This window comes from Ursus arctos, unplaced genomic scaffold, assembly GCF_023065955.2.
Source record: "Ursus arctos isolate Adak ecotype North America unplaced genomic scaffold, UrsArc2.0 scaffold_14, whole genome shotgun sequence".
NCBI classification, from domain to species: domain Eukaryota; kingdom Metazoa; phylum Chordata; class Mammalia; order Carnivora; family Ursidae; genus Ursus; species Ursus arctos.
The window spans coordinates 43,594,442-43,618,217 of NW_026622808.1; the positions used below are offsets into that span (position 1 = coordinate 43,594,442).

The window sequence follows — 23,776 nt, forward strand, 5'->3', positions numbered from 1 at the left end:
TTTTGCATTCAGACTTGAGCCCATTTCTTCAGTGTATCCAAAACCTGCCCCGGGTCATACTGTTCTTGGAGTGAAGCTGATATCTCTCTCTGTGCAGCTCTCTGGGAGAACATCTTGCCCTGTATCTGTGCGTCCAGCCCCCTGGCAATTAGGGAATAAGCCTCGCTTGGGTGGGGACTCGGTGGGAGATGGCGCCCACCGCCGATGGCCCCTCTTGTCCTAGGGCAGCCAGAGCAGGCAGCTCAGTCCTCGGGAAACCACCCCAAACTGGGACGGAGCTCTGTGTCTTCCTCCGGCCCCCCGCTCCCCCTCTCCACTGGCCCCTGTCCTCTAACTGCCACGGTTTCTCTTTGCAGCAGAAAAGAACACCTCTGGAATGATAAGCCGTCCTTCTCCAGGGAGGATGGAGTGGATCATCCCTCTGATTGTGGTATCAGCCTTGACCTTCGTGTGCCTCATCCTTCTCATTGCTGTGCTAGTTTACTGGAGGTGAGTAAGCCAGGCTGCACCTAATAGGGGGGAGGGGGGGGCTAGGTCCTGCTGTAAGCAGGCTGCCCGGGGTGGGGCCTCTCATTCGTAAAGCTGAGGCAGCTGGAGTGGGTCTAGGGTCACCACCTGGGGGATCTGCTTTATCTGGAAGCAGCTGGTAGGCGAGAGCCATGATGGAGGAGCTCCTGAGATGGCGTGCCGAAGGAGATTTTGCTTGGGGATCCGGGACATCCAGGTTCAGACCCCAGCATTGGTACTTGCCGGATTCAAATCCCATTCCCACCTGAAGCTTTCGTTTCTGAACCTGCAAAATGAGTGTATAACTTTCCCAGCATTTCCACCTTCTCTGGGGCCATGTTTCACTTTGTTGTGTCTGCATAATGACCCTTCTTGACTTTAAGATGTCTGTGAAAGCCTTTTGCTGAAAATCAGATGATAGGGAAACATTTAGCACATTATGTGGCATTTAATACACGTAATATAGATACAGCTGATTTTTAAGTCCTCCCTGAATTATCATTGCCCTTGAACTGGTTCTCACTGTTCCTCCTGGGAAGCCTGTTTGCAGCTTCTGTTTAAAAGTTCTGTTTTCCAGCTGCATTCTCTGAGGCAGCCTAACTGAATGAGGCAGGCTGGACCTCTTGGTTGGCCTGGCTACCTTTACCTCTCCGACTACTGTGGGACGCTTCTGCCCTTGAACGAGCTTCCTCCATGGTGAACAAGTGTCCTATCCCCATCCCATGCTTTCTTCTTGCCATTCACTCAGTTAATTTTGACTCCTATTATGTTCCAGGCAGTCTTACCTCCTGGAGCTTACTTTTTAGTGGGGGAGACCAGCAATAAACAAAGCCCATAAGTAAGATATGTGATACTTAAAGTGATGGTAAGTGTGTAATGGAGAAAACTAAATCTGGAAAGGGGAGGGGCCGTCTGGGACTTAGAGCTTCCTTAACTACTCGGAATATTCAACCTAAGTGGCAAGTGATATTTGAGCAAAGACCTAAAGCAGGAGGGAGTCAGATGGGCTCCACTGGGGGCAGGTGACAAGCAGAGGAAACCACATGTGCAAAGGCCCTGAGGTAGGAGTGTGCCCGGCACGTTTCAGGAATAGTGAAAAGGTCAGTGTGGCTGGAGCACGTGAGCATTGGGGAGAGGGGTAGGAGAGAGGATCAGGAAGAGATGGGGTAGCAGGGAGTCATGTCCTGTACAGCCTCGTGGGCTGCTGTGCATATATCGCTTTTCACCCCGAGATAAGTAGGGTTTGCTACAGAAGTGTGTTGTGATCTGACTTCTGGTTCACCTAGCTGTTGTGTTGCGAAAAGCCCGAAGAGGATAGGGCAGCAGCAGAGCAAGGGGAGCTGGACTGGACGAGTCCAGAGGAGGTGATGAGGGGGCAGCAGTGCAGGCAGTAGGAATCGGTTGGATTTAGACATATTTTGAAGGTGGGATTGACGGGATCTGCTGGCAGAAAGGCTGTGGGTCCCTGGGCCCATTCTCCATTCAGTAGAACCAGGGAATAGGGAAGGGTTCATCTCTGGCCTCCCCAGGTGTCTGATGGCCCCTGTAGCTGTGTGAATACAGCAGGCCAGCTAGATCATGAAAATCTTGGTGTTTGGGGGTGAGTCACCTCCCTGTTGTGCCTTCCCTAGAACAAAGTGGTTTGCAAACAAATGCTGGTCTGGAGCCCACTGGAAAATGGGAAGCTGCCTGACCTGGGTTTAGCTGAGCACACGGAACTAACAAGGTCTGCACACTCCTCTCTTGGCTCTGCTCAGTACCGTGCGTGCGTGCGTGCGTGTGGTTTTAGTGGCAGACCCTCCGCACGGAGGAGCAGAGAGGGTGCGCAGCTGCCCCCAGACCGGACACTGTTGCTAAGCAGCCCTGGTGTGAACCAGTTCCTGCCCTAAGCAGTCGTAGCAAAAACCTCAGGACTGTTTCTGACGGGCCCAGCTTGGTCCTCTGCCTCCCCACCGCCCCCCCGCCCCCCCAGACAGCTCGCTGGGAGCAAGGGCTGTGTGGCCCGGTGTCCGTGGAGACCAGGCCGGCCAGAACATGGGTGTTGACACTACAGGCTACACAGAGGGAGGGCCTGTGGAAAACAGTAAAGAGAACTTTGAGACCTTCCATTCGAGATGTGTTTTCCTATTAGAAAATGACAACTGCATATACTTTTGAAAAACTCGGTTTGAATAGAAAATGTTTTGTTTTTAGTTGTTAGTCACCATACAAGCACATCATTAGTTCTTGATGAAGTGTCCCGTGCTTCCTTGTCTGCGTGTAACACCCAGTGCTCCGTGCAACACGCGCCCTCCTTACTACCCGTCACCGGGCCAGCCCATCCCCCCACCCCCTCCCCTCTAAAACCCTCAGTTTGTTTCCCAGAGCCCACAGTCTCTCATGGTTCGTCTGAAAATGTCTTGAATAATACTTGATGTGTTTAAAATCTATGATGGTTAGATATACCTACCAGTTGGTATGTACTCAGAGCTTGATTTAAAGTAACCAGAAGTTTGAACGTAGTGACCTGTGCACACGAGCGTTCACTAGACTCTTCCTGCCAGCCCGCAGAAGGGAATAGGAGGAACACTGTTACAGATGAAGGAGCTTAAAATTAGCATTAGGACAGATGAGCTGGCTAAGCAGGAGAACGGCCGAGAGGAGATAAGGACTATTTCTGTCCAACTTTTTTGTTTCTTATTAATGTGCAAGGAGGAGGCATTGGGGGGCTCACAGAAAATCGCTAAGTGCAGAAGAGACGTGCATGTCCCGTTGGCGGTGTGGTTTTGAAGCTAGGACCTCAGTGCTCTTCTGCCTTTTGAGGCACAGCGAGAACAGATGATTGCCAGACAGACTTGACATACGTAGAGCATTGAGGCAGATCAGAACCTTCTGGATTGTGTCCTTGGGGGCAGGCCAGGCACCTGGGGGTTCAAACAGCTCACTGTGGAGGCCATTTCTGCAACCGAGGGCTGACCCTTTGCAGCTCTCCTGGCTCCTGAGTGTGTTGAGAGTCCTGCCATCAAATGAATTTGTGAAACAGTAGAAATGAAACCTGAGCTCTCGGATTTCTTTTTCTCCACCAGTGTCCCCTTGTGCGAGGATGTTCATGCTTGCTAATGTTTCCTGAGTCTCTTTTTAAGTGCCGGGCACCAGGCCAAGTGCTCAGGTACCACCATCTCCTGTGATTGTCCGAGTAAACCTTAGGACAGGTACTATTATCCCATTTAAGAACAAGGGACTAGAAGCTCCTGGAGGTGCTGTAGAAAGTGACGGACCCTGGTTTTGAACATAGGACTTCTTCACTCTAGAATCCATAACCTTTTTGAAGCACCAAGATGCCGGTCTCCCCCCTCCATACTGTGAAAGCTGAGCATGACCGACGTTCAGCAAAGTCAACCGGAGGTGGGATTAGTGGGCCTGTTGTGCCACCGCCTTCCTGTGAGCCTCCCCTGCTAGCTGTGACCAGGGAAGGTAAAGGACCAGATGTTTGTTGAAGGCCCACTCTGGACTAAGCAGTGTGCAGTGATCGCATCCACTGTGTTGGAATTTACAACAATCTCTTTCAAAGTGCCTTAAGCACAAGGAGGGGAAAATCGGCTGATTCATGGAGCGGAACACTTTGGAGCATCAGGCCCAGCTAGACGGGAGAAATGGAATGAGGACAGCAGGGCTCGTGTTGTGTTCCTGTGTTTGTCTCCCTCTTCGTCTCCGGGGTCTGTTGTCCCTGTGTTGGCTTTTCTCTGCGGCCCTCTGTTTCCACATGGTGGCCTCTGGCCCATGTCAGACCTACATCCTCCCATCCCAGCAGAGAGGGAATTTCTCTTCCATAACAGTTCCATTTAAATCCCCCAGATGGTGTTTCTTAGGACAGACTCAGGTCATTGATTCACCCCTAGAACCTTCTGGAGCAGAGGTATTAAAGACTTTGGTCAGGCCTGGCTCTTCGATTAACTCTGGAGCCCAGAAGTGAGGTCTTTGCCATCGCAATCCCCATGCACTGAAACTGGACAAGGGATATTTTCCCAGAGGACCCTCAAAACCCAGAAAGGTGACCGAATGCAGGTGTCAGGCAGACAGAAGCAGCCAGCACCAGCTCCAAAAAAAAAGCTGGGAAATTAGAATGAGGAGGAGAGGGATTTCTGCTGAGAAAAGAGAATTCAGACTTGGATAGCAGAGAATGACCCGTGCGAGTAGTAGGAAAGAAACAAGGTAGGCACCTGAGCTCAGCCTGGTCAGCCTCGGATTCTTAGTGAGGACTCGGGTGCCATGAATGCATGGAAAATTGGGGGCCCCTTCCAGTTCCATCCCAGCTGCAGGATTATCAGAGTGCCTACAGCAGTCGACAAGTGTTGTGTTGTTGAAGAAATGATAAAGCTGTTTCTTCTGTTGCTTGGGTGCGGGACCCACGTGCAACTTCCTCTGTTCATGTGCTGCTTCTTTCGCACCTGCCACCCATCACGCTGGGCCTGGGGATTTGGGGGATAAGCTCCTTTCTCCCAAGGTCCTTGCAGCCCCCTGGGGGAGGCAGACGAGTACATAAAATCGAGTATAGAGGATGTTTGGAGGATGAAATCCAAGCTGCTTTGCTAGCACAAAGGTAGGGGCAGGATCAGGGGAAAGCTGCTTGGAGGGCTGATGCCCCAGCTGGGGCTTGGAGAGCAAGCAGCTGGACACGAGCGAAGAGGGTGTACAGGCAAGGGGCTGGAGAGAATCGGGCCGCTCATAAGCAGGGACCCGTGGAGACAGCAAGAGCCAGATCCTGAAGGTCCTGGGTGCCGCCTAAAGGGAAATGAAGCTTACCCCAAGCATGATGGAAAGGCATACAGGAACCATGCTACAGAAAGACAAGAGGAGAAAAAGGCGGTGCTGTGTAGAGGTGAGGGGGCAGCCCGGGCCAGCCCCACCGTCACTACCCATGGCTTCAGAGCAAGTGTCGTTAGCAGGGGTGAGTTCTTCCCAAAGGGGTGCGAATGGGTACTTGGGAGGTAAAGCAAAAGCAAAACTTCTTTTATAGGTAAAGCACAGGTATGTCGCACGCATGTTACTGGTGGGACAGTTTTACGGGGGGGCAGTGACTGGGAAGCGGTGTATGAAGGCCCCTCAGGAAGTGTGGCGTCGAGGTGAGCACCGGGCGCCGTGCGGAAGTGTTGGATCCCTGTAGTGAACGCCTGAAACAGAGAACCCTGCATTCCGTTCCCTCCCTGGAATTAAAATAGAAACTTTAAAAATGGCCCCTTAGGAGAGGTGCCGGGGGGAAAAGGACGGAGAAACTGGGTCTTTGACAAACCGACTTCACCACCTTCAGCTTCTCCAGCTGCAAAACAGTGAAGAAATGTGCCCGCCGGGCTCCCATGAGGAGTAGGTGTCTGCTACGGGAAAGGGTGATCCCAGGGCCTGGCAGGTGGTAAGCAGTGATCGCTGGGTTATCCCTGACGTTAGGGGAAAATCACATTTTAATTTTGGGTCCTGGTGTGCCTGCAAATTTGTTCTTCGATAACCTCAGATTTACAGCCCTAAACGAGCGCTGTCCCCGAAATGTAACCCGTGTATAGCTGCACACTTGCCAGTCATGTGTCCTTGCTCCAAACATTGCTTAAAAATAGCTTTTGGAAGTTCCTTCTAGAGTTCATTCTTTTGACCATCAGTAGTGCCAAGTATTTATCCTAGAAATAGCTGAAAGTCACGTGTTCGGAGCTAACTATAGCATAAATATAGGTGAACCAACTGAGAAGAACCACTTTGGGCCAAAAAAGGACAGGTTAATGAAATGGGTTCCAGCGATGCTCCCAGTGGGCCTCGAGGCCATTCCAGAGGAACATCCCTAAATAGGTTAGAGACATGACTGACCCAGCACCCACCCCGCTTTGAAGCCCAGTGGTCAGCCTCAGTCACCGAGGATCGGGCTGCATTAGCTGCTGCAGACGCACCCCAACATCCAGCAGTGGCCTCACCACACGAAGTTTCTTTGTCACTGTGGGGAGTCTGCTAGAGCTGGGCAGCCCTCGTGCACCTGCAGCTTCTTTCTGGGACCCGTGTCTCCCAAATGGCTGCCGCAGGGGTCGAAAATCAAGGAGGCGCTTCGTTCTCAACCGCACGACCCAGAAGTGGAATCCCTCAGTACCACTTGCTCACTGTGGGCCAGAGATGGTCACACGGCCCCAAGGACACATGCTAAGGTGGAGAGCACACAGGTATTCCTTGAGTGGCTGGAAGTACCCTTAAGAACGCAGACCACTGGCATCATTTAGCAAAAGTAGGTTTCCTTAAAGGAACACCTTTGCAGGTCCATCCGTAGAGGAGTCTCATTACTTCACATCTGGCCCAAACTAGAAAATACGGTAGGGACCTCTTCCCCCCCATTCCCCGACTAGAAGATTCGTAGAGGCCCACTGGGGACTGTTTGAGCAGCATCTTTACAGGCAGCAAAATGGATCTGCGGAAGAAACTTCTTCTTGAGTATCGGTGAGCTCAGATGTTACAGGGAGGAGGTTACAGTTCTTAAGTGCTCCTTGCAAGGTCGGCTTTGAGGGGCTGCAGGGACCGAAATCCTAACCATGCAGAAGTTACCATGAAGCTAGCCGGAAATACATGCAGAATGTTTTGGAGCAAGGGTCGGGGTGGTAGGGCAGCTAAAAAGATAAAATCAATGAAAAATCCATAGTCCCGGTTTGTATCTTTTGCAAAGAGTGCCCTGTGTGTGCTGTTTAGATATTGTAATCCATCTCAACCCTGCGACAGTTCAGAGCTGTAAGAGTCTATAGAGATGAGGGAGAGGCCATAAATCGAATGGTTTTCGAAGTGCGCCATCCTGGCCTTACCACTCAGGATGAAAACAAAATGCACCTTTTGAATTACTACCAGTCAGAAAATGCATTCCAAGAGCTCCAGATCCCGTCTTACCAAGACAAGCTGTTTACATGGCACCCATGTGCTGACGTTCCTGAAAAGACCGGGAGCCACACAGCTGCTGCCACTCAGAAAGAAGAGGAAGATTCTGGAAGGTTTCTTTCTGATTAGCATAACTTGAGGTCGAGGCTGGCAAGGAGCTCGTGCGGGCGGCCCAGTCACTGCCTGGGCATCAGCTTGTGTATTAACTTGTTCTGAAGCGTAGTTTAGCTAGTGCGAGCAGGACAGCAGCGTCCACTGAGAATTGGGAGTATTGACAAGTCATTTAAAAAAATTTTTCCTGGAATCTGGAGGAACATTGCTTTGAAGGTAGCTCTTTTTTTCTGAGTAAAATTTCACACCTAAAATGACTTCGTTTATCTTAAGGCCTTTGTAGCCAAGAATCTTTTCTGGAATCTTCACCATACTGCGTGTGTGCTTAGCAGATGACATTGTCGCCTAATCAGCATTCAGATCCTAGGAATTACTGCATTTTGCAGATCAGAAAACAAGGCTTGGGGAAATCAGGGGACATGCCCGCATCACATGTTAATCTTTGGTGGATGCTGAATTTGAACCCAGCCACTTTCTTAATCTTTACCTTATTTTGCCTAAATGAGGAGTAGCATGTCTGGAGGCATTTACTTCCCTTCACGGCCTGTTTTGATAGCACGTTTGTTTAAAAAAATTCTATGGTTTGCATTTGCCAAAATCATGCGGAAGAAAACTCTGCAGGGCCAACTATAATTTCAGGGGTTTAAGTTTTGATGCTGAATCAGATAACCTGTATATTATGTCTTATTCCAGCTAATCAGTGCTATAGTACCTTCATGACAAATTGAGCATCTTAGTGACCATAATCCTGGCTTGAAGAACTTTCCAGAAACAGAGCAGCTTTTTTTTTTTTTTAAGATTTTATTTATTTATTTGACACAGAAAGAGCACAAGCAGGGGGAGCAGCAGGCAGAGGGAGAAGCAGGCTCCCCACTGAGCAGGGAGCCCAATGTGGGACTCAATCCCAGGACCCTGAGATCATGACCTGAACCGAAGGCAGATGCTTAACCAACTGAGCGACCCAGGCGCTCCCCACCCCCATCCCCCGAGCAGCTTTAATTCTCAGTTTCAGATAGGGCTGAGTTAATTACATGGACTCTGGAGCAGAAAGTGGGAAACTCTGAGTGGTTATTGTAACATCTGACCCAGGTGTGTTAGTTCGGTATTGGAAGGGTTTCACGATCTGAAATGAGAAATTTATGTCCCCCCTCAGCACATGACTGAGCCATCTGTAAATTCTGTGGCAGATCAGTCAACACCAATTTCCCCTCCTTGGCAGAGAGAAAAAAGGTCTCTCTTACTCCCACCTTTACACTTGGAGAAATTTAGCCATGTGCTGGCATCTCCTCATTAAGAATGCGATTCACCAAAACAAGTGAGTTTTGTGTATACTGCCTTTTTTTTTTTTTTTTTTTTTTTTTTTTTTTTGCTTCCCTGGATGTTCAGTGGGAGACAGTGTAATAAATTGGAGGGGATGCAAACCCCAAATTTGGGGGCAGGGGGAGTATGTTGGTACAGTGAAAGCTCCAGAAAACATACATGTGAATGTCGAATATGGGCATGTGGTGATACCCCTCTTCCTGCTCAAGGAGTGGCTGAGCATGTGTCCCCCGTGGAACACGGATCCCTCCTGGGTTCCCACAGAAGCGGCAGTGACAGAGCTGCTGTGAGCCCAGGCACAGGCTCTCCACGCATCTGCTCTAGCAGCCAGCACTTCCAACTTTACTCCCCGACGACTGCATTCAGTCTAAGTCTTTGTCCCCCGCCATCCCAGGGAAGTCACAACGGAGACAGATGCCACTGAGTGCTTTCTCCCGTGCATGTGACCGTGAACAGATAGCAAAGGGCAAACACTCATCACAATAACCAGTAACTACTGAATTGATACAAAGCGAACGTTCTATTTAATCCTCCTAGCCGGCCTGGGTGGTAGCTAAAGGGTCAGGACTGCATCACCTTCTTCCAGAACAGGAATGACTGCCCAGGATCACAGAGCTGGTATGTCTTAGAAGTATTCAAATCTAGGGTTTTGTGTTGTTGACCTGGGACCCTTTATGGCTGGTCTGTTTATTCTTTCCTTAGTTGCTTGTTCATTCAAAGATGTTTTTAAAGCATCTCGTTTGTGCCAGGCAAGGAGACCGAGTTCCTGTCTTCAGGCAGCTTGTAGGCTAATGGGGGAGATGAGCAGGTAAAGAAAGGTAATCCCAAATGCAGGTCCCAGACCTGTTTTGTTGAGCTGATAAACTGTTTTAAAACGTCTGGATTGTTTAGAAAATAGGCAGATTTTACTTAAAACCCCAGCTGTCTGGGTTCTCGTGATAAATTGGATGAGGTGGTAACATTGTTGTCGTGCTCTCCTGGGATATTAGTGGGCTGGGTTAACCACGAGGACGTCTTTTGGGGGAGAAGGGCACCAGTTAACCAGCCTGTCCGTCTCTGCCCTCCCTGCAGCCCCCTGGCTGGCCCCTGCATTTGGGGTTCCCCTGAGTTGCAGTCATGACTTAGGGAGACTGTGTTCTGGAATGGGCTCTGACCACTGCCAGGGTGGGGTGGGAATGAGATCGAGCTCATTGGGAAGGCTCCTTGGAGGAGAGGAGGTTGAGCTGTGATTTTCACAGAACAGAGAAAAGCCACACACGCTCCAGGCAGAGCTCTGTGTCCGAGCTGACAGCGAAGTCCTCGGTCATTGCATGATCAGTATTGCCGGAGGGAAGATGCTCTCAAGCTGCCCTTCGTCCCTGCAAAACAAAGTCCGCTTTTGTGGGTAGAATCCGATTCTTTCCTAGGGGATTCGGCCTGTACAAAGGCACTGGGTTTGTCCAGCGTGCTCTTAACGTGGCTTGTGTGCAGAAGGGAATGGGAACAAAAAGTAGGTTTGTATACTTTACTCAAGTCTAGAAAAATCCAGGTTTCTAGCTCACACGTTGTGGTAGCTTTGCGCCATCACCTTTATCTCTTCTGCACACAGACTGCTCACCGGACCCCTAGTGTTCCAGGCATCACTTTTTCTTTTAAAACTGGTGACCGCCCATATCCCTCATGCCTTTCTGGAACCTTGTATCTGTGGCCATATTTCAAGGTTTTTTTTAATCATTAGGAATAATTTTTACAATTCCACTCTTCAAATCCTGACAACGTGTCAAGCCATGGGTAGAGCTAAAGCGTGTTGCATGATGCCAAGATAGGGCTTGCCCTGGAGGGCTTGAGTTGACGACACGGTGGTACTAAGCTGTCTGTGCTCTGAGCTGCTCAAAGGCGTGGGGGTGGGGAGCCTTCGGAGGTCCCCAGCTGTTCCCTGAGGCATGGGCACTGTGTCTCCTTTCTCCCTGCAGCTGTGTGCTGGGGATCCGGGTCACGTGACCGCGAATGCTGCCGATCCCAGGCAACTTTTTGCTCAATAACCGTTTCCCAAATGGCTACTCGGGGACCTTTCAGAATTCACAAGAACTGTCAGTTGTTATAGTAACCGGCCCCCTGCTGTCGAGTTGGCCCTGAGATGCCAGTCGAAGCTCTTGGAACAGGCTAACACGTAGTCATTAGACAAAAGCAGGGAGAGATTCGCTGCTGAAGGTTGTCATTTAAACATCCTCCATGATACTTGAGGGATTGCTTCTGTGAAGGAGGAAATGGATGTGTGCAGTTTTTAAAGCAAACTGACTTTTCAGGAAAGGGAAACTCCTGTGTTGAGTCTGCTACCTAACCAGCACCTGTCTTGGCATTGCTCACGATTACGTGTCCTCTCTCCCAGGGCTGTTGCGTCTGTCCTGTGGGCTTGCTCAGGTGGCCCCCTCCATTATTCAAGATATTAGTTATTGGTTTTATGGCATTTGCTTCTCCGCGAAGTGTTGTCAGTTTACGGGTGGTAGTTTGAAGCGGCTGTGATTGTGTGTGAGGAAAAGCTGCGGAGATAGCCGGCTCCGCTCCAAAATTCCCGAAAGAGTGAATCTGGCAGAATTCAGAGTAGGGCTAAGGGTTGAGAAGAAGTCTAAATATTGTAGGAAGCTGCAAATTTCAAGTTTCTATGAAGATTTGCAAAAACACTCCAATACGCTCGTGATTTCTTCAGATTAATGTTTATCGCTGCACCGAGTACGCTGGTGATGTTTTGAGGACAGTTGTTGTAGTTCCAGAATGTACTCAGTAGAGGGAGACAGGGAGTTCTGAATTACAGCGCGCTCCCTGCCCCCCACCCTGACCCACACACGCATTTTAATCATATTCCCAACTTGCGGCTTCTCCAAATTGCGGTTCCTGTGCCAATCGCTTTTACCCAGTATAGAGGCTAATAGTTATCAAAGTAAGTGAAAGGTGGTATTAAAAGAGAAGAGTAACCGAACAGTTGAGAATTCAAAGATGTTCATTCATCCCAGAGTAAAAACTACCAGGTCAATCAGAAGCTCTCCAGCGTCCTTTGGAATCCCACACGTGAATTCAGAGTTCTGAGCGGGTTCAGCGGAGCTTCCAAAGAAAGAAAACTTTGCTACAAGCGAGTTTGCCTTTGCTGTTCTATCAACAGAGTTTGGAAAGAATAGGAATCATTCCAGTGTGAAATCCTATAGCCTACATCGTTAAGGGATTAAATATAATTAAGTAAAGACTTTTCCAGTGTTCTGTGGGACAAAAAAGTATGTCTCAAAAGCTAGAAACAAGACTCAGATGCTGCCATCATTAAGTGTTAAGGGGAAACTGAACATCAGACGTCGTACATAGAAGTAACTCGACTGCTTCTCTGAGGTGTCTCTCCCACCAATTCCCGGGTCTGGGTTGTGAATCAGGGAAGTGTCCGGAGATGAGAGGCATGCGTGGGGAAAAGACAAAACCCCGATTGGTCTAAGGGCACCACATTCACATACATTTGCGACGGAGGGGAGGTTCAGATGATCCCCAGGACATTCCTGCTGAGTTCTGTTGACTTCAATGGTGTTTTAAATGGTCGCATTTGCCAGAGCATCACATCAAAGGTGGAAGGTTAGATATGCGAATGGGAAAACCCAATCATGACTGGATGGAGATAACCCTTACCTACCATTACCACCAGGAGTCATACGGGTTTCTAACCTATAACGAACGCTTTTAAGAACAAAGTTCCCATGTCCTCTTTCTTAACTATGCACAAAAAAATCCTGGAAAAAACCCAGTCCCCTTTGTGTGTAAGCTTTCTCTTTTGCAGATGCCCCAAATTGGGACCGATGATGGGTATGTCTGTGTTAGGTGGGAGGGTGGGATTCGTGTGGAACTCTTGGTGGCCAATTGAAAGTACTGTCTTCTATACCTGTTCTCTTTTGTTTTTTGTCTGTTTAGAGGGTGTAACAAAATAAAGTCCAAGGGCTTTCCCAGACGTTTCCGTGAAGTGCCTTCTTCTGGGGAGAGAGGAGAGAAGGGGAGCAGGTGAGGGGCGGTCAGGCGTAAGGGGGGTGCCTCTTTGGCCGGGCCTGGCTTGCTGGATTTTTGTTTTGTTGCCCTGGGGATGAAAGTCCTCTAGACAGCACACTGCTGCAACTTACCTGTCTTACCCCAACTCCCGGAAGTAAGAAATGCAAATCCCAGCACAGCTTGCGGGTAGCTGGTAGCAACGAAGGTATGTCCCGTGTGTGCTTGCTTTGCTTTATTTGGCGGTTTTGGGGGGCGCTTTTGTTTCTAGAAGGGGACATACTGGAATGTTCTGTGTTGGTGTGTTTGTTGCATCCATTAATCTTTCCAAAATTTCAGATGTTTGCATGTTTCAGAGCTTAAAAAAAAAAAAAAAGCATGCATTTAACCTTACAAGTGAAAAATACCTTTTAGAAACCTCAATGTATAGGGGCGCCTGGGTGGCTCAGTCGCTAAGCATCTGCCTTCAGCTCAGGGCGTGATCCCAGGGTCCTGGGATCGAGTCCCACATCGGGCTCCTCTGCTGGGAGCCTGCTTCTTCCTCTCCCACTCCCCCTGCCTGTGTTCCCTCTCGCTGACTGTCTCTCTCTCTGTCAAATAGATAAAATCTTTAAAAAAAAAAAAAAAAAGGAAGAACGAAAGAAAGAAACCTCAATGTATAAATAAACTGAGGAAGAACAGTAGGAAAGGAAGAGAAAAGTGAGCAAGTGGGGGAAAAGCATGTGTTTTCCCATAAGAGTGAAATTTTTTAAAAATGAAAGCATACACATTCTAGATAGCTTGAATACTGGGGAAAAATTGTCCTGGAATGATTTACAGTAAACCTTTAGAAGTCCTGATGATGCAATCTTAATCACCGTACATGAGCCTTTTGATAATATTTTTATAAGGCTTTTCTGGGCAAACTCTACTTAATATTAATCTGGTAATTAATATTTTAATATTGCCAATTAGGATAATTCACTAATATTGGGTTGTGAGTAATTTGTTATTACTTTCAATGATCCAATTTATACTGTTTACCTTAGAAGTTTTACATGGAATGATTGGCCTCCCTTGGTTGAGGATAAGTCAGGTTATTGAGATGGAATTTTAGATACCCATCGACTCTAAGCAGGTACGTTTATGAGATCTGAGAAGGTAGAGTACAGCAATTGTGGAAGATGAATGAGAAATTCTATGATGTCTCTTAAGTGATATGGTGCGGTTTGGGCCTTGTCGGGAAAAAGGGGTAACTGCTGATACCAGGAATGTAATTATTTTTTCTACGAACTTTTTACTTAGTGAAGTCTGCAATGTTCTAATCCGTTTCCAAAACTCCAGTGGTGAAAACTGAAATTGAACCCCCCCTGTATAGCTTTAGATTCCAAGTTCTAAGCTTAGAGAGTACCTTCGACATCATGTAAATGCTTAATATTCATGCCCAGTCTGTTATAAGTATAATGTGTTTCTGACTGTAACACGTTAAAAAGTGGGTCACCTCACGGACACGGCACAGATGGTGCCCCTCTGAGGTCTACGCTCCCTGCAGACGTGATGCCGTAGCCAGGTGGCCTGTGGTTAATCTAACTTATGTTCCTCCTGCCGTGTGGGAGCGGGCTTATTCTAGATGTATTTTAGTGCCGGAAGCTTGGGGGGGGCACAGTGACTTTCATTTAGATCTAGAAGTTGAGCTCCACCTTGGGAAGCACAAGTGTTTCTAGAATCCACCTGATTATGAGCCCTTATTTTACTTCGTTGATAATGTAGGAGCAAAGCAGACAGCCCTTGGCTCAGGGAGAGACAGGTCCTCATGGTGGCTCTGCCCCTTCCCGGCTGTGTGACCTTAAGCAACTGAACACAGCCCTCTGAGCCTTGATGTCATCATCCAAGAGTAGGTCCAATGACAGTTCTCTTCCATGGGGTTGTTGTGAAGAGCAAATAGGTGATGCCTGTGAAGTGTTTAGTGTATGTGATACATTCCCACATCCAGAGGATGGGGAGACAGAGACTCGGAGAAGTTCCTTGTCTGGGCTCCCCTGCTCGGGTGGCTGAGTTGGGACAGACCATGGTAGTCTGAGTCCTGAGAAGTGCCCCTTCTCCTCACTGCTTGGTGGGCTCCGCTAATCAATCCATGATGAAGAGTGGACCAGATAGAGATCCTGTCCTCAGGGGGCTCAGATCTACCCTGTTCCTTCCGCTGGCTGCCCTGCCATACTCTGTTCTCCCAGAGCCTACAGTTCCTCCTTCCTCCGAGGCTGTGTGTGCTGAAGACCACCAGCCCCCTCTCCCCTCTCCTCCCTCCTTCTTTATCCCAGGAGCGTTGGCAGCAGCCTCCTGACCCAGTTCTGTCCTCTGCTGCTCTATAAAAAGCCTCCCAGAGAACAGGGCCCCCTCCCTCCTCTACCAGGCTGCATATCCATCAGGGAAGCAGGGCCGTCAGCCTCTCATCTCCTGCCTCGGCCTCTTTTTATCCACTCTCATTTCCTCTCCTGGTCTGCATCCCATCCAAAATGTGGCAGGGAATCAGAAGAGCCCAAAAAGCTGCCCAAATAGCAACCCTCCAAACAGTTGCAAAGTCTATGCACATAAACCCCAGGGTAATATCCATTTGCCCATGTGGTCTGACCTCACTTGCCTTGAACAGTCCCCACCCACGGTGGGGGGAGGAGGAGGCCTGTCTGAGGGCGGACAGAACCCGGGACAGCAGGACAGTGGCTGCAGAAAGTGACAGCTGATTATCCCCCCAGAACAAAGAAGAAAAAAAAAAAATCAGACCCAAGTATTTAATTAAAAAAAGTAGTTGATTTAAATTTTGAATAGGTGGAGCACCTGGGTGGCTCAGTCGTTGGGCGTCTGCCTTCGGCTCAGGGCGTGATCCCAGCGTTCTGGGATCGAGCCCCACATCCGGCTCCACCGCTGGGAGCCTGCTTCTTCCTCTCCCACTCCCCCTGCTGTGTTCCCTCTCTCGCTGGCTGTCTCTCTCTGTCAAATAAATAAAATCTTTTAAAAAAATAAAAATAAATAAATTTTGAATAGGTAACACTTAACACAGTTGAAAACCAAAGAGCTTAATATTCTGTATGCCCCTCCATCTGATCTGCATACGTCCATCTGGTCACCTGCCCACCTGACTCCTGACCTCACAAACGGGTAACCACCACTGCGGGTTTGCTATCTCTTCCTCCAGACACTGGGGGCGGGGTGTGTAAGCAAGTAGGGACCTCTGTCCCCCCATCTCTCACCCAGCACGACACTGCGTACACCATGCTGCACCTCACTTGTTTCGCTCAACTTGATTTTTCGCTGCATCTGTGGTTTCCTCATTCTATTTTTACAGAAGACACTGTTCCTTCGTATAGTTGTCCGGATTTATTTCCCCACTCCTGCACGGCTGTCATTTTGGTTGTTCCTAGTCTTCTGTTATTATAAGCAATACCAAGGTGAATACCGTGATGTCGTTGCGCAAGTGGAGAAGTCTGTCTTAGGGTAGAGTCAGGAGACGGGCTGTGTCAGGAGCGACAGGCATCTGTAATTTTGACGGATGGCGCCAAATTGCCCTCCCCGGTGCCTGTACCTCGGGCGGCTTCTGTTGGCAACACGTGAGCCCCTTTCCCTACGCCTTCCCCAGCACGGTGTGTTGTCAAATGGGGGTGATTTTTCCGACCTCATGGGTGGAGAACAGTGGTGTGTTAGTAGAGTTGGAATGTGTTTTCTCTTATCATGAGTGAGGCAGGGCATCTTTCATGTTTGTGTCCTTTGGGTTTCTTTTGCTCTAAACTGTTGGTCTTTTGCTCGTTTTTCCTTTGCACTGGTTGGCCTTTTTCTAATTGAGAGAGATTACGGTCGGCAATAAGGGGTGCAGACATTTTTTTCCGGGGCGCCTGGGTGGCACAGCGGTTAAGCGTCTGCCTTCGGCTCAGGGCGTGATCCCGGCATTATGGGATCGAGCCCCACATCAGGCTCCTCCGCTATGAGCCTGCTTCTTCCTCTCCCACTCCCCCTGCTTGTGTTCCCTCTCTCGCTGGCTGTCTCTATCTCTGTCGAATAAATAAATAAAATCTTTAGGAAAAAAAATTTTTTTTTTTTTAATCTGTGGTTTGTCTGCGAACTATATTCCTGCTCTTTCTTCGACCTCATAGAATCACGTTTATCCATAAACTTTTCTTTTTTGGTTTCCAGATTTTGAGTCCTTATTAGGAAGTCTTTCTCCATTCTGAGATGACTTATTTTAGTACTTTCATGGTTTCAAATTTTAATGTTAAATTCTTAGATAGTTTGGAATTTGACCTGGTTGATAGTGTGATGTCTGAATCAACTTTTCTCTTTCCGAGATGGTCCCAGGTATTTAAAAAGTACTGCCGTAGGGGTGTTTAGTGAAAAGACGTGTCATACCTCACTAGATGCTTAAAATAACACTCTTCCAGCTGAAGTCTGACGGACTGTTAATGAAATAGTCTGCAAAAAGGGTTTACGAGAACATGTCACAGATGTTGAATCATGTGCAGTGAATAAAATGTGAGTTTTCATTTCCCACCTCCTGCCCAAAAGGAGTTGGACCATCATGTCCCCATTAACCGACTCCATCTGAGGAAGTGAAGAGTCCCCTAAGCCTCAGTCCAGAACTCAGAACATTCCAGGCCGGCATTCTAACTGTGGGACAGCTACCTCAAAGCCCCCAACTTGAAGCCTTCTTTCCTGGGTAAGAGCTCGGAGGAGTGGGAAGTGCTGTCTAGAGCTCAGCTGCTTACAGCCAGCCACGACGTAAAATCTGCCCTGTTCAGGTGATCTCGTTCGATCAAAATGTGGTTTATGAAATGACCTCTGCTGTCTTATCTCCTGGAAAGCATCAGCAGTATTTTAGTCATTCCTAGGACTCTCCGAGGATTGCTTGGCAAACTTAATATTTAGCATGCAAGTGTATTGTGCTGAAACCACTTAAGTGTACATAATTTAATTTCCTCCCGCATTCCTTAGATGCTAATTGCAGGCACTTTGTATCCTCCAGTGAAATTCTCGCTGCAGAAATCAGATTTTTGTCACTTGCAGCTGTAACAAGAGTCGAATGGGCCATCTCTCCTGACCATGTGAGATCCAAAATATTTTGAAACCTTTTCTCCTTGTTTAATACACGTATCCTCTCTCACACCTCATCCATCTTCGTGGTTTGGTTTCCCTTTTCCTCTTTCCTTCTTCCCTTCATCTCCTCCTCACATCTGACAGGCTGTATTTATCCAAGGTATGACAACCATATGTGCCAGGATTTCCAGAATTGCCCTGATGTGAAATATGTCATTTGATTATTCCCAAGAGTACTTTGATATTTGTCAGATCACATGTGCCTTTTACAAGGTTTGGAGACTATGAAAATGAGCAGTGCAATTCTGAATTCTTCTTTCTAGAAGATTCCTTCCTGGAAAGATAATACAAGTATAAACTGAGTTGTACAAACAGAATCATTTCACATACAGTGAAGGAAGCTGAACAGTGAGTGGTTGCATCTGAAAAAAATCTCAACTCAGAACTTAGAGTGGGCTCTTTTCCAAGTGGGACCCCTGAGTTATTTCAAGCAGGCACTCCTCTTTGAGGAAAAGCCTAACAACGCCCACAGGCTTTTCCTTCTATTGTTGTCTTTGTTGTTTCAATTTCTAGAAACATTTTGCTCTAATAAATCAATCCACATCTTTTTCACACAGCTCTCAGTCATCTTCCTTAAAGGCATGTGAATGTTCTCAACTTCCTATTTATCAGTGGTTCTTATTCATACGTGGTTTACTACAACAGATCCGTTCACAAAAGTAAATATTAATGTGATTTCTGTACTCAACAGCATGAAAATAAATGGGATTATTAGCAGGCATGGCACTGTAAATTTAAATGAGGGCGTATATAAATCAGTTAAGATTGCTTAATTAATATGCACCAGCAGCTCAGCCAACTGCCCGCTCTGGTCTGCAGTTAGCATTTTGAGCTGCACACTGCTGACAAACTCCTTGCACCCTGATACGATTATAAAACCGTTGAGCTTAATTGGAAGATAGTGACCGGGCTTCTGATCCCTACACATCGTTTGGTTGTTTTGTCATCCCAGGTTTGGGTGGGACTCTAGCAGTGGTGCTGTGATCTGCTCTTGCGTGGGCCCCAGCTGTGGTGATGTGGACGGCAGTGGGGTAATAAGCCAGCGACCCGGAATGAGAACAATAGGACCTCTCATCACTTGTCAAAAGGATGTACGTTTTGACCCAGATGTCTGTACGTCTCAGAAACCTCTGGTCCTGTAAACAGGGCTGGAGATGCTGCCTTTTGAGGACCCTTTTCGATATACGGTGGTGCTAAGTGGCATTCTAGACCTTTCCAATATTCAGTCTTTCTGGACTCAAGATTAGCAGTTTGCTTTTGAAAAGTCTCCATCACCTCAGTTATTCCCAGAGTCTTGTCAGAGGGGCAGAAGGAGATGTAAGTAAGAATGAAGATAGCAAATGTTATCTATGCAAGTATTTGGGGGAAAAAAAACTGAAGCAACATAAAGGAAAGTCTCCTTGTAGAACTTTGGTCATTCTGGGTGTGTCTGATTCCTGGAAGGAGATGGGGAGGGAGAATGGCAAGTCTAGAGGTTTCTTCCTCATCTTCCTCATTTGCTGCATTTTATTTAAATAAGTCTCTGTAACTTGAGTAATTATTGATGAAGTATTTCGGTCGGGGAGTGTGTTTGTGTGTCTGTCTGTCTGTCTCTCTCTCTCTCCCTCAAGAGAACCAGTTAAACACCGGGGCCTGCCGGTGCTGGGAGTATGTGTGCTGTAGGGGGAGCTCGGAGAAGCACCATTGATGGCTTGCTGATACCGGTCGATGTTTACCATCCTGATGACATGCGCTGTGCTTCCTCTCAGGCATAGAATCCTTGGTTTTTGAAAAAGCTTCTCTCTTCAAAATCTCTCCCTTACCTAAAGGAATGAGAAGTTATTTTTAGAAATTTTAGTCCAAGACCAGATGTTCATGACTGTCCGCTTACTGTGCCCACGGGCGTTTTACAGGCTAGGCCAATCCATCCATGCACGGGCCTGGACCACAGATCGTGGGGTTGGGCTGGAGACCGAGGGAGCTGCTCGCCAGAATCCATATCAATTTGATGAGCTACTAGAGAGGGTATCACCCATTATCCTCTTGACTTCCAGTCAGGCCTTTCCTAGAAGTCTTAACATTTAAGAGCCCACATTAGTTTTCTAAAAATGGATGAATGAATGGAGAGTGATGCAGAAAGCATGTTTGCATTGTGTTATACTAGAACTTTTCGTGAGATGGATGGGTGTCTAACAGGTTGGCCATCTTCGGTCAAGCACGAGAAACACGTGGCTTGGACTTAGGAGCTGTGTTCTATGAAAAATGTATACGTTTAAACGGTAGACTGTCGTTCAGTGCAGAGAGGCGGTTTTTCTATGAGAGGCACGTAAGGAGTGCAGCCAACTCTGGGACCAGCACGTGTTTGCATTCTGGTCCCCGTACCCCTTGAGCTGGAACTGAGGAAAAATTACCTCATGGCCACTGGGGTGTCTTTCTTGCTCCTATCTAGAAGCATTCATTGAATGTTTGACGTAACTCTATCTTGTTATTTCTTCATGGGGATGAGTTTGAGGGACCCGTCTAACTCAGTGTTTTTCGGTTTTGTTCAAGTGGCGGACACTTGGGATAAGGACGTCAGAATATCCATGAGCTACTTAATAAGTAAATACAAATCCAATTCCGTGACAGAAAGTACAATTTAATTGGCTGGCAGATAAGCAGAGCAGTCCACAAAGGTGGCTGAAAGGGTCGTTTTAGGAGAAAAACTTTCACTTGAGAAATCTGTGAGCTGAGAAGACACTTGTCCGACGCGGGCGGCAGAACACAGTGCTCGAGCTTCAGGAAATGCCATCCTCTCTCCGAGAACCTAGGTTCCAACAGAAGCAGAGCAGAAGACCTTTCAAATTCTTATTTAAGTATGTGAGATGCAGTTTATTTTTTTCTGTATTTGAGAGGATTATGTTAACATCCTTGAATTCTCAACTACAGTTTTTTAGCCCATCTGGGACCCTGTAAATTCTAGATGCTTACTTTTATGGTCACTTTTATGGCACGTGCCATCTGAGACTGTTTTATTTCTTCAGTGGCTTTCTTAGAGTACTGAAGACTCTCTGGAGCCACTTTCCCTGTGTCACTGTGCTGCTTAACCAGACGCCGCACACACCAGCATCCTTGGGGGGATTTTTCCAGATGACACAGGCCCGTTCCCCTACCCTGGGACTGCTCAGCTAGAATCATGAGGAGTGGGATTCATCCAGCGTAGTCCCCAGACCAAAGAGATAACGTAGGTACTGCTCGTTGATAACCACCACTCGACTGAAACCTTACTGACGTGTGTGTGTGTGTGTGTGTGTGTGTGTGAGAGAGAGAGAGAGAGAGAGAGAGAGAGAGACTGACTTCAGGACCCTCCAAAATGGAGCTGTACCTAAATTGGGACACTCAGAATGTCCACAGAATCCATGTGGCAAAGGTAGATGACGGGAAGCAAAAGTTCCCTAATTTGGATCATTACTAAGCCAGTCAGGGTCACTGGAAAAAATTTATCTGTTCTCCGTTCCTTAAGGGTGACATATTGGTGGGTTCAGGGGACAACAGGGAAGGGAAGGAAAAAAGGGGGAAAGGGAAGAAGAACATAAAGTGTATGGTGGGGATCCAGCAGACTGTAATTGGTACTTAAACTTGTAAATGTATTTTTCTTTCCAAATGTGGTCCACTTTATTGTTTTCCTTCTCTTTTTAAGGTATTTGCCTAAACAAATGTTCATTGTGAAGAAACAATTTTAGAAAATGGCCCTTTATGATCCAGAATCTGTTTCATTCAAGGAGGCATTTTTAGAGTAACTTAGTTGAAAGAGAATCGGACCTAGACAGACATTTGAAATTGTATGCACAGTGACCCGTTGAGCATTTTCAGAAATTCTGTCTCCATTCTCCTGAGCTCAAAATGAGAGACAGTCCTGCCTCTTTGAACACATCACAGTGGAAACATTTAGAGGCATGAAAACTTGTGTTTCTTTTCCCTCGTTTTCAAAATCCCTGCCTTTACTTGTTTATCCCTGGGCATTGCTGAAGGCCAAAAACAGCCTCTCGTGGGACTTCTCTGAAAGGAGTTCGTTCAGACCCAATGTCATGTGACATTGACCCTGGACCAGCTGCTTTTCTTAGGTATTAAACCCACAATGTCTAATTTGCACACAGAAGGGTTCACCTCAGTATGGTCAATGGTAGTGAAAAGTGGACACCAAACTAGTACCAGGGTCAGTCCCTCACTCACACAGACCTGCAGGGGCGCCCGAGTGGCTCAGTCGGGTAAGCGTCTGCCTTCAGCTCAGGTCATGGTCTCAGGGTCCTGGGATCAAGCCCCGCGTCAGGCTCCCTGCTCAGTGAGGAGTCTGCTTCTCCCTCTCCCTCTGCCCCTCCCCCTGTTTGTGCTCTTTCTTTTTTTCTCTTTTTCTCTCCTCTCTCTCAAATGATTAAATAAAATCTTTTAAAAAATAAAAAGCAGACCTCCAGTAATTAGTGATTAAAGGGCTAAATAGCTAATCATGTGACACATCCATAAAATGGGGGGGAGCCAGCATGAATGGGTACGTCAGTTCCTATGTGTTGTAAGGGAGCTAGGTACAGTAGGATTTGACTTTGTTAAACACAAAAGAAAACAGCCTGTCTGTGTGTGCGTGAGAAGACCACAGTAGCCCCTGATGGACCTCCTTGCTCCATTTTTGCTGCCCTATCCCCATGCTCATCACACAGCAGCCAGAATGAGTGTTTTGAAGGAGACGAGTCCGGCTGTGCCTCTCCACTGATGAAAGCCCTTGGTCGGCTTCCCATCTCCCGTAGATACCAGTGAAGGTCATGGCCTTGGAGCTGCCATGATCTGGCTCTTGGCCACCCCTCCACCCTTTCCTCCTGCTGCCCTTCCCTGCTGTCACCTCACGCTTCCTTTCAGTTCCTACAACATGCAGGCTCACTCTGCTCTTGAACGAGCTGCTTGACCTGCCCAGGGCGCTGCTCCGCGACACCTGCCCGGGGCTGCTCCTCTTCAGGCGGTCTCCGCTCCAGGGGCACCTCAGCCTGCCTTACTTTCTTCATAGCCCTTGAGCATTCGAAATCGCTTGTTGACTTGTCTGTTGGAGATCTCCACCATGAGAACAGAGGCGCCTCGTCTGTCTTGTTGGTCAGACCGCCCTGGCCCCCTCGTCGCCCGTGATCGAGGGACAATAATAAAAGCGGAAAAGTGTGGAAGGATATGCCCCCCCAAATATTAATAGTAATGATCACTAGGCAGAGGATTTGGAGTAACTTTAATTGATTGCTTTTCCCTTTCGTTCGTTTGTATTTCCTAATTTTTCTGCTGACGTCATGTATTATGTATGGAATTCGAATGCTTCTCTGGGCTTAAGGAAGTGGCTTTGAAGCTTCCAGGCAATTGCAGAGAGAAGGCATTATCTGCAGGCTCTGTGAGCGGCGGGTGCTGAATCAGTGGTTGCTGAGTCCACTGAAACCTTTATTCTAAGGGAAGGTATTTCCCCAAAGTTCTGTAGGTCGTTGCCCACCTGAGTCCTCGCGTGGGAGGAAAGTAGGTAGGACATGCACCAAGGTGCAGATGTGGAGAGCCGTGTCTCCCAGATTTCTGACCTTCATCCGCAGTGGTGTGCTTTTCTCTGACAATCGCAGGGTTATTTTGCTCCGGGGAAAATCCATTACAAACAGCAGCACATGGGGCACTGGGGTGCGATGTGCTTCGGTACACACCGCCTTTTTTTTTTTTCCCCCAAAGAGAATGCAGAGCCGTTAGCTCCACATGTAACAGTGAACAGTCTGCCTGCCTTCTTCCAGAAAAAGAATCGACAATATGGTTTATCCTTTGAGTCTCCTGACTTGAACAGTACCTTGGCCAATAGCAATTCTTTGTACTAGTAGTTTTATATATTAGAAATTTA

The 23,776-nt window shown here is 47.8% G+C and overlaps 1 protein-coding gene across 7 annotated transcripts in view; it reads left to right on the forward strand.

Moving 5' to 3' along the window:
• Positions 1 to 23,776, forward strand: part of PTPRG (protein tyrosine phosphatase receptor type G) — a 681,996-nt gene that overhangs the window by 599,505 nt on the left and 58,715 nt on the right. For 3 of the 7 annotated variants that reach the window (XM_026501151.4, XM_048226674.2, XM_057311860.1), the window contains exons 13-14: positions 357 to 489; positions 12,730 to 12,816. In XM_026501151.4, the coding sequence (XP_026356936.2) occupies positions 357 to 489; positions 12,730 to 12,816 (220 nt within the window). The remainder of the gene's footprint in view (positions 1 to 356; positions 490 to 12,729; positions 12,817 to 23,776) is intronic. The other 4 variants (XM_026501155.4, XM_057311861.1, XM_026501152.4 and 1 more) reach the window with 3 other exon arrangements.